We start from the raw sequence: 14,921 nt of genomic DNA on the forward strand, positions 1-14,921 counted from the left end.
ACAGCATGATTAGGGTTAGCTAACAGCATGATTAGGGTTAGCTTACAGCATGATTAGGGTTAGCTTACAGCATGATTCGGGTTAGCTTACAGCATGATTAGGGTTAGCTTACAGCATGATTAGGGTTAGCTTACAGCATGATTAGAGTTAGCTTACAGCATGATTAGGGTTAGCTTACAGCATGATTAGGGTTAGCTTACAGCATGATTCGGGTTAGCTTACAGCATGATTAGGGTTAGCTTACAGCATGATTAGGGTTAGCTTACAGCATGATTAGAGTTAGCTAACAGCACACCAATAACATTGGAAATGCGGAATTACATTTGGTAATCACGTCTTTTTGCAGAGAAAGAATCATGAAGTCAAAGTTCCCAATCTAAATCACCGTCCTTTGTGTCTGCAATCCAAGATTGACTTTAACTATCTTGCAAGAAGCCTTTACATGAAGGCTATTACGTTTGGAATGCAAAGCGGCAGAGTCATAGACAGTATAACAGACTTCATTTTATTCAGAACAGGAGGGAGCAATGAAGTTTGCCAGTTATTTTTTTCACATTGGTATTAAACTGGACGATTTCATTGCATTCTCACCGAGGTGATGCGAGTAATTTTCTGGTGAGATTTATCAACACCTTCCTTTGCCATCGGATATATTACAACATATGGCAGACACGTTGAAATTTACATACGCAAATATTTACATGCAATATTGCAATTTTTATTAATTCTGAGTGACAGTGATATGTGGATCCGGAAGTGCGCTTTACTTGCCAAAAAGCAAGGTAATTCACTTAATCAGGTGTACAGTAATGAACGACCAGGTCGTAATACATGATTTCTAGCAATGGAATCTCCGCTGCAGCTTCTGGCGACGTTGCTTTGCATCACAATGATACTGACAATTCTGTTCGAGGAAGATCTGCGTCATATTCTGTTTTTAGAACTGGGTTCATATTTATGATTGGAATACCAATGTTTCTGTGCACCTCGGCTCTAAAATATGTTACCTGAAAAGCACAGACGTATCATTTGCATTGGTTTTCCAAAGGTACCGTGAAATGGGGTGAATAGGGACAGCAAGGTGAATAGGGACACAAACTGAAAAAAAGTTCGGAACTTTTTTCGCTGAAAATTGATAACCATACTGATTTGTTGATATTTGGGTTCAAAGTGTTCTCTTGTTTTTTTAAAAGCAACTTATAGTCCCTATTAACCCCATATATGGGTTAAATAGGAATAGATAGGATTTTTATGGCTGTCCCTATTCACACCGTTTTACGGGTGAATAGGGACAGTCACTAATACAAAAAAATAATAATCAAGAAATAGGGAGTTTGGAGAAACTTTTTCTCCCATTTTTCTTTTCATTGGCACCATGGTTTATATTATGGGTGCATATTATGTGCATCCATCTGAGCTATCAATTTAGCAATAAGTTGGAAACTCAGGATTGTTTCTTGATGATTATTTTTTTGTATTAGTGACTGTCCCTATTCATCTGTAAAACGGGGTGAATAGGGACAGCCATAAAAATCCTATTTATTCCTATTTAACCCATATATGGGGTTAATAGGGACTATAAGTTGCTTTTTAAAAAAACAAGAGAACACTTTCAACCCAAATATCAACAAATCAGTCTGGTTATCAATTTTCAGCGAAAAAAGTTCCGAACTTTTTTTCAGTTTGTGTCCCTATTCACCTTGCTGTCCCTATTCACCCCATTTTACGGTAATTAAGTTACTGTATGCAGGAGGCTATTGACATGGCTGCACCGGTGGGATGAATAGTGGTTGTGAGGGGTGATGGGAATTGTATTCCGAGGAAGCTGTCATGGAAAGACAGACGGGACACAGAACAAGCATTTAAATTACCAATGCCACACATTTGTTAAAAAAGAAGAAGAATAAGTCACACCACTCAAATATACCTACATGCTCTTGCAAATAGGCAACAAAAACACAGCACTATTAAATTGATATATTTATACGTTTTGTACATGGACAGTACATTGAACAATCCTAATATAATCTTGGAATCGGGTTTGGGAATCAATGTGGAATCGGGTTTGGGAATCAATGTGGAATCGGGTTTGGGAATCGGGAGAAGCCGGTGAATGGCGGTTGGTGGATGGAGTTAGTTATAGTTCCGACAAGGCGGTGGTTGTTGACAGGTCTTTTCAGGTTGTGGACCGCTAGTACTAGGACAGGCCTATCTGACCGAGATGTGAAAGTTTGAAAGTTTTCGGTGGCACAGAACAGCCCACGAAGAGATGATAAGTTTAAAAAACCAAAAACAATTCCACACGTCTGAAGCAAATGTTTGGATGATTATGGAGGAATATCTTTTTCAAATACACATATTTACAAGGAATATATTGACAACGTCAGATCAAAGGAAAAGCACAATATCTGTCTGTAAATATCTTCATAAAATATCCAACATTTCAAGTCTCAGCTTTCACTTTTCGCCACCTTAGAAATGTCTGTAATGAAATAATCTTTCCGAACACATATTTGTTCATCATAATTTCTACTCCACATATTTATTGTCCAATCCTTACGCAGACCATGTGTGACAATCTCAAAATTAAAACCGTTTTCCAAATGACACCAACATCAGCCAAGTTTCACACTGAAGTCGCAAGTCCTTCGGGTCCCTTTCATTTTCTCATTTCTTTACAGAAACTTGGTTTCTTTCTCGTTTACTGTTTATTTACACATTAGTTTTTTTTAAATCTAGAGCATTCTTGTAACTTGCAGAACTAACACGAAAGAAGTTTCTTGTTAACAGGAACTTCAGTTCTTCAAGATTATCTTCGAGCTGGTTTTGATTTGCAGATCTAACGTAGAGAAAGGAAACCTAAAATATATAAGTAATTCTGTAATTGTTCGACACATGATCACAAGAATGAGTTTCAGAAGATTCGACATGCTTTTAAGAGATGACTGCATTTGACGTCAAACCCAGGAGTCCACGGAATCTTGGCAGCGTAGTGCGCTGTAGTTGCTATATTTTCCAGACTGTGTTGCATAGAGACCAGAATACTTCCCGTTGGTGCTGATTTGCTGCGATGGTTGAAACCGTCCACAAGTGTCACCGACGTTGACTTGTGAGGTCACAGATGGTCGGTGGGTGTTCCAGTCCCTCGAGCCTGGAAGGTTCACTTGACCTGGGAGAGGAAGTAGCTGACGCACCGAAAAAGGCCCAACTCAGCACGCTTCCAACAAAGCACTCCAGGAAACAGTATTTGGGTGTTATTGTAAACCGACGAGTTCTTGAATAATTGTTCAGACTTCTTATTACGAGCATTATCCACTATGAAGTAGAAAATAATTTAAAATAATCAATTTTTGCTTGGTATTTCTGCCAGTTCTCAAAACCAATTGTCAGGTAAAGTCCTTGGAGGCTCATATTGAATTCTGCAATATCGTGTGATATTCGAGCGGAAAACTGAACACACACATCATATTGCCAACTGCTATTTAATAATTACATTGAAAATCAGTCACAGCTTTGTTGATGCATTCACGAATAAACATCATTCCAATGGGAGCAGTATTCTAATTACACAAAAGGATAAAAAAAATACAACTCCATGTCTGCTTCTTTGGACATGGCAGATGCCAGAATAAATGTTTTATTCCGCAGGTGCTCTCATTATCGTGGCTGTACGAGTGCCTTACCTTTTGGTAGGAAGCATTAGGGAGGCTTTGAACTGGATATGGAGGATGGAGGGAGATTGCCATAGATGTAGCATCTGGGAAGATAGATTAAAAGGATGTATATTTCTCCTTCAATTCACTGTATTTATTTTTGCATTTTCAGCAGAGTATGAGCCACAAGAGGGGTGGGAGGCGCAAAAACGGTTGATCATATTTGTGCCAAATCCTAATGTTAACAATTACCATATTCCTGCAACTGCAGGGAGAAGTGTAACATAGATTTGAGCATCTGTGGAATTTCTATTCATAATTAAAAGCAGTTTGGACTTGTTTCATTGACACATTTCCTTTGATCATTCTCTATCGCCAGTGGGAATCCTGAGTTTGTGGAATAAATATATTCAAGTTTAATCTGACTTGGCAGATGCTCAGATAATTCCCCACTGGTTATGACTACGCTATAACCCACTAGCTGTAAGTACGAGTACTGATCATTTCTATCAATTTATTCTGATAGACTTGTTGGTGTCATTGATATGTCAGGAAGTGACCAATTTGGTTTGCTCAGAGAATGTGCATACCCGTGGCCCAGGGTCTGCAGTCTCCGCCTGTAGATGACACCTGAGTGACATCAAGCTCTGCAAGTGGCTCGGCCTGCAATGGTGAAGCCATGATCGCCAGGACAGTGCCACCTTCTGCAGAGTTTGAAGGATCTATGGCTGATGGAACCATGCTGCTGGCTGCAAGAAGAGGACACCATGAACATGAGCTTGCCTGGTTTAGTAGCATTAATATAGGTTCCCACTTATGGTATTGGTATTCATGGTATAGAAGGCAAGATACTGTCCAACAACAATTACATCATGTGCTTTCATGTCTCAGGGATGGGAAAGTGGAAAGGAGAGGTGAAGACATGAGGGAATTAACTTATGGATGACGTGAAGTAGGCCATTTTCAGAGTAGGCTTGAAGGGGAAGCAGAGCTCAAAACATCGGTTCACAACCATCTCAGGACATCCACATCCACAACCATGATAATTTCTTTCTCAATTTACCTTCCTTTAGCCCACCTCTTTCCAAATTTCCAGTTTTTCCTTACACTTCTGTAAATTAAAGTTTATGGCTGTATCCATCTTGTTCATCACCTGCACCATCCACTTGCCGTCATTCTTCCCCACATCCCTTATTTCTCCAAGTCTCCCTCTATTTTGGCCATTAACCCTGCTATGGACAGTCACGTGGAAAAAGTAAGTACACCCCATGTAAAGTTTTGACTTTTTCAACATATTTCAACATACAGCTATTTGATCTTCATTTCAACAATATTGATAGATAAATGTGATATAATATAACAAATATCATGAAACATTTACATTTTGTAGTACATTGTAAAATTTAAATAAACATAAATGCAAATTTCGCATGTGGAAAAAGGAAGTACACCCTTGGCTCTAATAGGTGGTATTGCCCCCTTTGGCAGAACCAACCTCAAGTAGGCATTTCTTATAACTGTCTACCAGTCTCTGACATCGACTGGGAGAAATTTTTGCCCACTCCTCCATGCAGAATTCTTTCAGCTGTGCGATATTTGAGGGGTTTCTTGCATGCACAGCTCGTTTCAAATCCCCTCACAACATCTCGATGGGATTTAGATCCGGGCTTTGACTTGGCCATTCCAGAATCCTCCACTTCTTTCTTTTCAGCCATTCCTTGGTGGATTTACTGGTATGTTTAGGGTCATTGTCATGTTGCAAGGTCCACCTTCGGTTGAGCTTCAACTTTCCGACAGATGGCCTCACATTATCCTCAAGCACCCTCTGGTACAATGAAGAATTCATCGTGGATTCTATGATGGTGAGCTGCCCAGGCCCTGATGCAGCAAAGCTGCCCCAAACCATAATATTTCCACAACCATGCTTTGCAGTTGGTATCATGTTCTTGTGGTCAAATGCTGTCTGGTTTTCGCCAAACATGCCTTCTGGTACTGTGGCCAAATAGCTCTACCTTTGACTCATCTGCCCAGAGCGCATTGTTCCAGAAGTGCTGGTCTTTGCCTCGGTGTTCATTGGCAAACTTTAGTCTTGCCCTGATCTTCTTTCTGGACAGTAGGTTTCCTCCTGGCACACCTCCCATGTAGATCAAATTTGTGCAGCCTCTTTCTAATGGCAGACTCATGCACTTTGACATCAACAGTGGCAAGAGCTACCTGTAGGTCCCGTGATGACATTCTAGGGTTCTTAGAGACTTCTTTCAGCATCTTGCGGTCTGCTCTCGGGATGAACTTGCTGGGGCGGCCTGGCCTGAACAAGTTGGCAGTTGTTTGGAATCTTCTCCACTTGTAGATGATCTTCCTGACAGTCAAATGATTGATTTCAACTTGTTTGGAGATCTTTTTCAATCCCTTCCCAGACTCGTACGCATCTATAACCTTCTTTCTGAAGGCCTCAGAGAGCTCTTTTGATCAAGGCATGGTGACGTCGCACACTTCAACAACAAAGAGCAAACCAAACTAAATGTCTGAGGTTTAAATAAGACAGGTTCCTCCAAGATCCTCTCTAACGATGTTATAATCATTTGCACCTAAGGTGGTGCACCTGATTCTAATTTTAGGTATTTGAAGTAGTGATAAATGTAGGGGTGTACTTACTTTTTTCGCATGCAAAATTTGCATTTATGTTTATTAAAATTATACAATGGACTACAAAATGTAAATGTTTCATGATATTTGTTACATTATATCACCTTTATCTATCAATATTGTTGAAATGAAGATCAAATAGCTGTATGTTGAAATATGTTGAAAAAGTCAAAACTTTACATGGGGTGTGCTTACTTTTTCACGTGACTGTATATATATATATATATATATATATATATATATATATATATATATATATATATATATATATATATATATATATATATATATATATATATATATAATATTGTCGTGTAATTCCCCTCGGTGAATACCAGGGAATCACGGATAGCAAATCGAGCATTATTTGAGGTGTTATTCAAACACGGACTCCACTATATACAGGGTGAGTCAAAAGTAGCGCTCGATTTCTGTTTATATATATATATATATATATATATATATATATATATATATATATATATATATATATATATATGTATATATATATATATATATATATATATATATCTATGTATATATATATATATATATATATATATATATATATATATATATAGATATATATATATATATATATATAGATATATATATATATATATATATATATATATATATATATATAGATATATATATATAGATATATATATATATATTTCTGTCAGTTGATTGTTTGACATTTGTGTTACAGTGTACAAGAAGGTATAAATAAATGAATGACATGTTTATCTAACCATTTATTCGGGGGAAAATTATTACGGAAGTGTACCAAGCTGTTTTACTTGCAATTATCAAAGTGCCCTCCCTCGTGATCGATGCACAATTGCAGCCGAGCAGGCACAGAGTGGCATACACGCTTGCAGAGTTCGATATCAATTTCCTCAAACTTTGCAGTGATTTGAGCCTTCAATTCTTGAATGGTACGAGGCTTTTCACGATAAACAAGGTCTTTCATGAGCCCCCAAAGAAAGAAATCTGGAGGTGTAAGGCCTGGGGAGCGTGCCGGCCACTCGATCGGACCGCAGCGGCCGATCCACTTTCCGGGAAAGTTTTCATCAAGCCGAAAGCTGATGAACTTTCGAAAGCTGATAAAGATAAACATGTCATTCATTTATTTATACCTTCTTGTACACTGTAATACAAATGTCAAACAAACAATCAACTGACAGAAATATATATATATATATATATATATATATATATATATATATATATATATATATATATATATATATATATATATATATATATATATATATATATATATATAAACAGAAATCGGGCGCTACTTTTGACTCACCCTGTATGCGCGGGAGGAAGGGAGAGGAAGAAGAAGAAGCGGGAGCTTTTACCTGTGGTCCCGAGCAGTCTTCAAAACCTGCAGGAAATAAACTCACACAAACCGGATTTTATGTACAAAAATAACACGGCTTTATTGCCGGACCCCGAGAACAAAGAACGCGACGATATATAAAACCCCTACTGACCGCTCCTACCCACAGACTTCAACAAGAGACAAATGGAGAAGATAAATTAAAATAAACATTGTGTTTGTCATGGGGACTTATCTCGTCTGGCTGAGGTGTGTCGGGGATCGTCAAGCTTGTTGGCATCGTCCAGGCCCCAAGTGTGCAAGCCCGTCGCGGCACTGGCATTGGCGGGAAGAAAAGCCGCCATCCACAGTTCGCCCTCCACTAGGCCCCACCGAGCCACTCACTCGCCCCGGCTTCGTCCACTGGCCCTCCGCGTGACTCGAACGGGTCGCGTGCAGCTCGCTCCTCCGGCCGTGCCTGGCTCCATCCACGCAGAATCGCTCCTTGGCGTCCATAACGGGAAGGGCAGGAGCGAAGAGATCAGAGGACAGATCTTCCACAATGAGCAGGAACCAGAAGGGAACGAGAGAGGGAGGTCCAAAAACAAGAAGAAGCGAGAGAGAAAATGTCGGTCATGACCATCTGCTATCGCATCCAAAACGACAAGAAGAAAAATGTCGGCCTGCAATTTGTGGTGTCGCTCGTCGTCTGACTTCACCGGCCTTTCCCCTCCAATCAGCGTGTCGCTTCCTGACCACCCGAATGTTCCTCCCCCGTCAGTCCCCCACCGTTGGCCTAGCACCTTGCGCTTTCCTCCAATCTGAGGGACGCTTCCCGCCCCTCTCCCAGCCAATCACCAGCCCTCTCCCACTCCGCCAATCAGTGGCCCCAGTCCCGTGGTGTCCTCCCTCCACCAATCAGTGGCCAGCTTCTTTCCCCTCTGAGCATGTCCATTGCCTGCCTGCTCGATGTTCCACCGCCATGGTGCGCAATGCGCGGCTGCTTCCTGACTGTTCTTCCAGTCAGTTCCAATGTTATTGTGGCAGAGGGGGATTAATTTGTGTGTGCGCTAATGGGCCTAACTAATGTTTATGTGCGTTGCCATACGGGACAAAGGAATGATCACAGAGGGAATGACGTACAAGGAAATTTTATCCTTATGCCCTAATCCAGTTAACAAGCCCCGCCCCCTTGTGACGGGGACAAAGACACAAGCTTAATCCGACATTCGGGCTAGACAGGTCCCTGACTTACTGTACATCGAAGTGGTTCTTGCTATCCATGATCATCAGAGCACCTACCTACGCAGATGTACCTCAATCTATACATGTCCCTACCCAAAATTCATAACAATATATATATATATATATATATATATATATATATATATATATATAGATATATATATATATATATATATATATATATATATAAATAAATATAAATATATATATATATATATATATATATATATATATATATATATATATATATACGTATATATATATGTATATATATATATATATATATATATATATACGTATATATATATATATATATATATATATATATATATATATATATTCCTGGTGTATACCCCGGTTTAGAATAGGTACACCGTATCCCTGCGCATCGTAAGAGGCGACCAACGGTTGGCGTCAGGAAGGGCATCCGGCCATAAAAAAACATCGCCTCAAACAGGGAACCATGATTGTCATGGGGCCCGCAAGGCTAACCCCCGCTTTAACGGGGAAAAATGGCCTTAAAACGATCATTCATTCATTCATATATATACATATATATATATATATATATATATATATATATATATATATATATATATATATATATATATATATATATATATATACTATATATAACTTTTTGTCATTCTGTTTTGATTATATTCCATGGAAATGTCCTTTAAAATGTGTTTAACATTTATGTCTGTTATGATGTTTTGTAGTACCGAGCATCTTTTTACTTTCTTCTTTCTTTCACAGATTCGTTGCTTGCTTGCATTGTCATGCCGAAGAAGAGAAAATGTATCACCAACTATGTTCAATCTGGCTTCTCCATGTAAATGGATAAATATGGGACACGCCTTCCACAATGCTTGCTCTGTTCGAAGGTCCTTGAAAATGGAACACTGAAGCCCTCAAAACTCGAGGAACATCTTTAGAACATTCATCGCAGCAGCGCAAACGATGATCGTGCATCATTTGAGGTGAACATGGCTCGATACGCGACTGGTGGCCTGCTAACAACATTCAGATCTGTTCCTGAGCGACAACCAGCGGTTGAAGCCCCTTTTCGAGTGGCTTAATACATCGCAACACACAAAAAAGCGCACACGATTGCTGAAACGTTGGTTAAGCCATGGGCGCTCGAGATGGCTGAGGTTATGTGCTCGTTCTCAGTCGTGTCGTTGAGGTCTGGACCAAAATGGAGATTTTCTGGAGGAGAAGGCACCGATTGAATCACATCTCCATGAACACTTCAGAGATCGTTGCTTCATTCTCAGGCTGGTCTACCTTGCTGACGTATTCGCTGTACTCAATCAGCTCAACATTTCCATGCAGGGAGCAGGTGTTACCATCGTCGAGGCGCGAGAGAAAATAAAGGCTTTCTGAGTGAAACTGGAGCTGTGGCACCAGAGGACAGTTGATTCTAGGAATTGAGGAAATTTTCCTCTCCTGGAGGAACCCCTCACGCAAAGCAAGGGACGGATTCTGGAGGTCCTTCTCACAGATATTGAAGAACACTTGGAGTATCAAAGAAAATTTTTGATGTCGATGAATTGACAGCAGAACCATTGGTCAGGAACCCTTTCACCAACCCTCTGTTTGATATTGACGACGGTGATATGGCAAAAGACGAGCTGAATGATCTGAGAAAACCAAAAACTCGGAGACCAATTCAAAGCAGTCGAGTCACCTGAATTTTGGCATGACAGAGCTTTCGATGTTTTGGTCCCATTTGTGACAACCTATTTGTGTGAATCAGGGTTCTCGACTCTGGTAACAGTGAAAGACAAGGCCAGGAATCGCCTGGACGTCAAAGATGGCATCCGCACTGCGCTGTCAAAGACTGCGACACAAATTCAGGATCTCAGCGAAAATACAAGAGCAGCACTCCCACTGAATTGGCAATTTTAGCGTTGTGATAGCATCCTGTTGTTTGTTTGTTCATTATTTAGAAAAGGAAACTATTGAGAATTTCCAGACAAAAATATTGATTAACCCGTGCAAGCAATAAATCCTGTAGTTTTGGTCACATTTTGTTTGTAATATGCATTATGCGTGCACAATTGTACATTGATTTTTTAAGTAAAATAGTTCATGCCATTTTTCATTTTTAGGTAACCTTTTGTGAATTCTATCTGTCTGCCTTTTTATAGGTTTTTGAATACCTTAACATGAGAGTTGTAATTATTATAATGAAATCAGGTTAGCTAAAATATGAAAGTTCCCGATTCCGTGTTGAGTTCTGGAAGGTCGATGGAACTGGGGGTACACGGCCGTACAAGCTGCTGTGAAGCGGTACACGACCCCAAAATGTTGGGAACCACTGATCTACACCAATCATAATAAAACACTTTATTTTGTACAAATTTGTTGTACTTTTGGTGATATTATTTATTTGTAATTTATTTGTAATCTAAAAAGGTCCAAGTGGTCTAAAGCTCTAAATGGTCAAGTGTCCAAGCTGTTTAATGGGTCTGAAGGGTAGAAGTGGTCTAAATGGTGTTAAGGTCTAAGGGGTGTAAAGGTTTAAAGGTTCTAGTGGTCTAAAACGTCTGAAGGGTGAGCGGATCTAAAGATGTCTAAAGTATTCAAACGGTCTTAAAGGTAAAAGGCATCTTAAGGGTATTGGGGGTCTTAAGAATATTGGGGTATAATTGGTCTTTTGGAGTATTTAGGGGTCCTTAGGATATTTTAGGGTCTTCCAGATCTTTTGGGTTTTTGAGGTCTTTAGCGGTCCTCATGGTATTTTGGATCCTCTGGGTCTTTTGGGTTTTCAGGGTATTTTAGGTTCTTTGGAGTCTTTTGGGGGTCTTAGTGGTCTTGGAGGTCTTAAAGGGTCCTCAAATGTCTCAGGGTCTCAGCAGTCTAAAGGGTCGAAAGGTACATTATAATAGTACATACTTAATAGACATACATGTAGTCAGGATGCGACTGACTTTCAAACATTAGGTAATTAATTGACATGTAATTAATTAATTAACTTACACAGCTTCACAGATAAACAGATCGTGTTTTTTGTTTATATATATATATATATATATATATACAGTGCCTATAGAAAGTCTACATCCCATTTCAAAATTTTCACCTTTTGTTCCCTTATAACCTGAAATTAAATTGCATTAAATCAGACTTTTTCCACTTCTATTTACACATCGTAACCCACAACCTCCAAGTGGAAAACAAATTATACAAATGTCAGAAAATTAATTTAAAATACAAAACTAGCTTATCTTGGTTGGGTAGGGGTTCACCCCCCTGAGTTAATACTTGGTGGAAGCACCTTTGACAGCAATTACAGGTGTGAGTCTGTTGGGATAGGTCTCTCCCAACTTTGCACACCTTGATTGGGCAATAGTTGCCCATTCGTCTGTGAAAAACTGTTCAAGCTCAAGGAATTAGAGCAAAAATAAGATTCGAGATCGGGTTAGGATTTTTTTTTTTTTGGAATAAATCATATCATGGTGTGCAGGGGATTGTTGTGATTACAGAAAGTGTTGGAGATATCAAATATGACAAAAATGAAGGAAGTAAGAGTGAAAATAATAAGAAGAACAATTGGTTGCATGAACTTATATAAAAAAAAAAAACCACCTTTAGAGGCCATTTTTCCCCACAAGCGGGGGTTGGCCTTTTTCGGGGACCGTGGTTGTTGTTGTTTTTCGGTCCCCTTTTTGAAGCAATGTTTTAACGGCCGGATGCCCTTCCTGACGCCAACCCTTTTTGCCGCCTTTAACGACAAGCAGGGAATTACCAGTGAACTGGTACTCAATTAGCCGACCTCGGAAGGTATGACAGGCTGAGTCAACCCCCCTGGTGTTAATTCAGCGATCGACCGGGTTTCGAACCCAGAATCCTAGGATCCTAAGCCGGCACCCTAGCCGCTAGCCCAACACCAGGGTTTATGATGATGGAAATATATGATGGAAATAACTTATATGATGGAAATAAATGAAAAGCATTAGCTGGGACGTTTGGACCAACATTTGCACAGTGCACACTGCACAACACAACTAAATCTGTCATGGCTCTGATTTGGTGGAGGCAGGGGATGTGGGAGATACACCATCCTGGATGTGGGGGATACACCATCCTGGATGTGGGGGATACACCATGCTGGATGTGGGAGATACACCATGCTGGATGTGGGGGATACACCATCCTGGATGTGGGAGATACACCATCCTGGATGTGGGGGATACACCATGCTGGATGTGGGGGATACACCATGCTGGATGTGGGAGATACACCATGCTGGATGTGGGGGATACACCATGCTGGATGTGGGGGATACACCATGCTGGATGTGGGAGATACACCATCCTGGATGTGGGAGATACACCATGCTGGATGTGGGAGATACACCATGCTGGATGTGGGAGATACACCATCCTGGATGTGGGAGTTACACCATGCTGGATGTGGGAGATCTCTGGGTCGCTCCTCTGAGATCTATCGCCTGTCTCCATGCCACGGGTTTGTTCGAGTGAATTCTCCGGGGCTACATAATAAAAACAACAACGACAACGACAACGACAACGACAACAACAAACTTTGTCTGCACCCAAGTACATGCTAGGGCTTGGAGGTTGTTGTTTTTAAACGCTCCATTTCCATCATATGTTATACCGCAATCATTGCTGTTACTATTACTATATAATATATATTATATAACTAAACATTATTATGCGACTAAAGAGTTATCAAACATTTTATATAATGTGGTGTAAAAGACTGTGGTTTTAAATGGTGGTAAATGTTCTGTGATTGCCAATGATTTAATAGGGCCATTCAACCTACTAATTGCCTTACTACTGAACAACCCATCCCATACCGAAGTGAACATACACCCAATCGATAATGTGAAGAAAGACATCCACAGCATGTTGACTGCAGACGACGTCAGTCCGACACATTCAGTGACCACGTGCTGATCGACCATTACGGCTGCTTGCTTTGGCCTTTGAGTTGTCTCTTGTCAACCAACTGTCAAGAATTGAGATCAAGTAAAAGTAATGTCTGCTGTTTCTCATGTAGTTGTGTTTGGTTTTGTCAACGATAAAGACTTTGTGTGTCTCAAGACACAGAAGAGAAAACACGCGGAGAAATGTCGATTTTTGTAGCGGTGCTGGTGGGCAGATCGTCGATGTCTGTCGGACAACATCAGATTTAACCCGACACCTACAAGGGGCCCATGAAGCAAGTAAGCTTGCTTAACTGATCCAATAATTATAAACTAGCCGAAACCCGTGGAACATCCACGGAAGGGAGGATGTGGTGTATGGATAGAGTGTACCATTATGGATGGCATAGGGGATTTGCTTGTCCGAGTAAGAGTTAGGAAGAAAGATGAGAATGAAGAGTGCGTATATGAACGACGATCGCTGACACCGGCACAAATGCATGCTCTGGATTGTCCACTCAGTGAACGGCTTGCTTTCGCCTTCGCCTGTTCAATCAGCAGACGGCTTGCTTCGCCTTCGCCCAGCAGACGCCAATACGATGGCGTCGTAAGATGGCGTCGTATCGGCAGTTAATCGGATGCTTTTGGGCCCCAACGTCGGCTAATTCAGATTTTTCGAGTATGGCTGAACGTGCTAAACATGGCTGTACGTGATAAACAAAGAGCGCGGTTCGTAGATCGTACATCCATTAGTGCCGTGGGCATCGGGTCACTGGGTGCGGTGTAAAAGGGATAACAAAGTCGAGTCCTTACGCTATTATTATATAGATACTCCCCGTCGATGTGCTTCTGTGGTAATCGCGAATATGAGTCACATACACGGTCACAGTGCCTGACGCCACTGTGACCGTGTTTTGATTAATAAATCTACGAGTCACAAAACACGAACCGAACTCACCTCAAGCAGTAAAAAGGTACAAATCGCTCCTAGAAACCACCTCATCTCTTCAGACCTCAACACACCTCGATAAGTGACGGCAGCGCTCATGGGATCTTCTTCTTCCGTTAAGCTCCAATTTTTTCTCTTTAAGTTAAGTCCAATCAGTCCTCTCTGCTCGAAGTGCTCAGGCCATGCCTT

The 14,921-nt window shown here is 40.5% G+C and overlaps 2 protein-coding genes across 5 annotated transcripts in view; both read right to left on the bottom strand.

The window, feature by feature from the left end:
• Positions 1-14,921, bottom strand: part of LOC137431852 (death-associated protein 1 homolog) — a 175,517-nt gene that overhangs the window by 114,962 nt on the left and 45,634 nt on the right. The window lies entirely within an intron of this gene.
• The window catches only part of LOC137431851 (catenin delta-2-like), a 580,901-nt gene continuing 567,945 nt past the window's right edge, over positions 1,966-14,921 (bottom strand). For all 4 annotated transcript variants that reach the window (XM_068123611.2, XM_068123613.2, XM_078782572.1 and 1 more), the window contains 3 exons: positions 4,244-4,402; positions 3,684-3,757; positions 1,966-3,185 (listed from right to left, as the gene is read on the bottom strand). In XM_068123611.2, coding sequence (XP_067979712.2) covers positions 2,958-3,185; positions 3,684-3,757; positions 4,244-4,402 — 461 coding nt within the window. In that variant the 3' untranslated portion in view covers positions 1,966-2,957. The remainder of the gene's footprint in view (positions 3,186-3,683; positions 3,758-4,243; positions 4,403-14,921) is intronic.

This window comes from Myxine glutinosa, chromosome 7 (assembly GCF_964187855.1).
Source record: "Myxine glutinosa chromosome 7, kmMyxGlut1.1, whole genome shotgun sequence".
NCBI classification, from domain to species: domain Eukaryota; kingdom Metazoa; phylum Chordata; class Myxini; order Myxiniformes; family Myxinidae; genus Myxine; species Myxine glutinosa.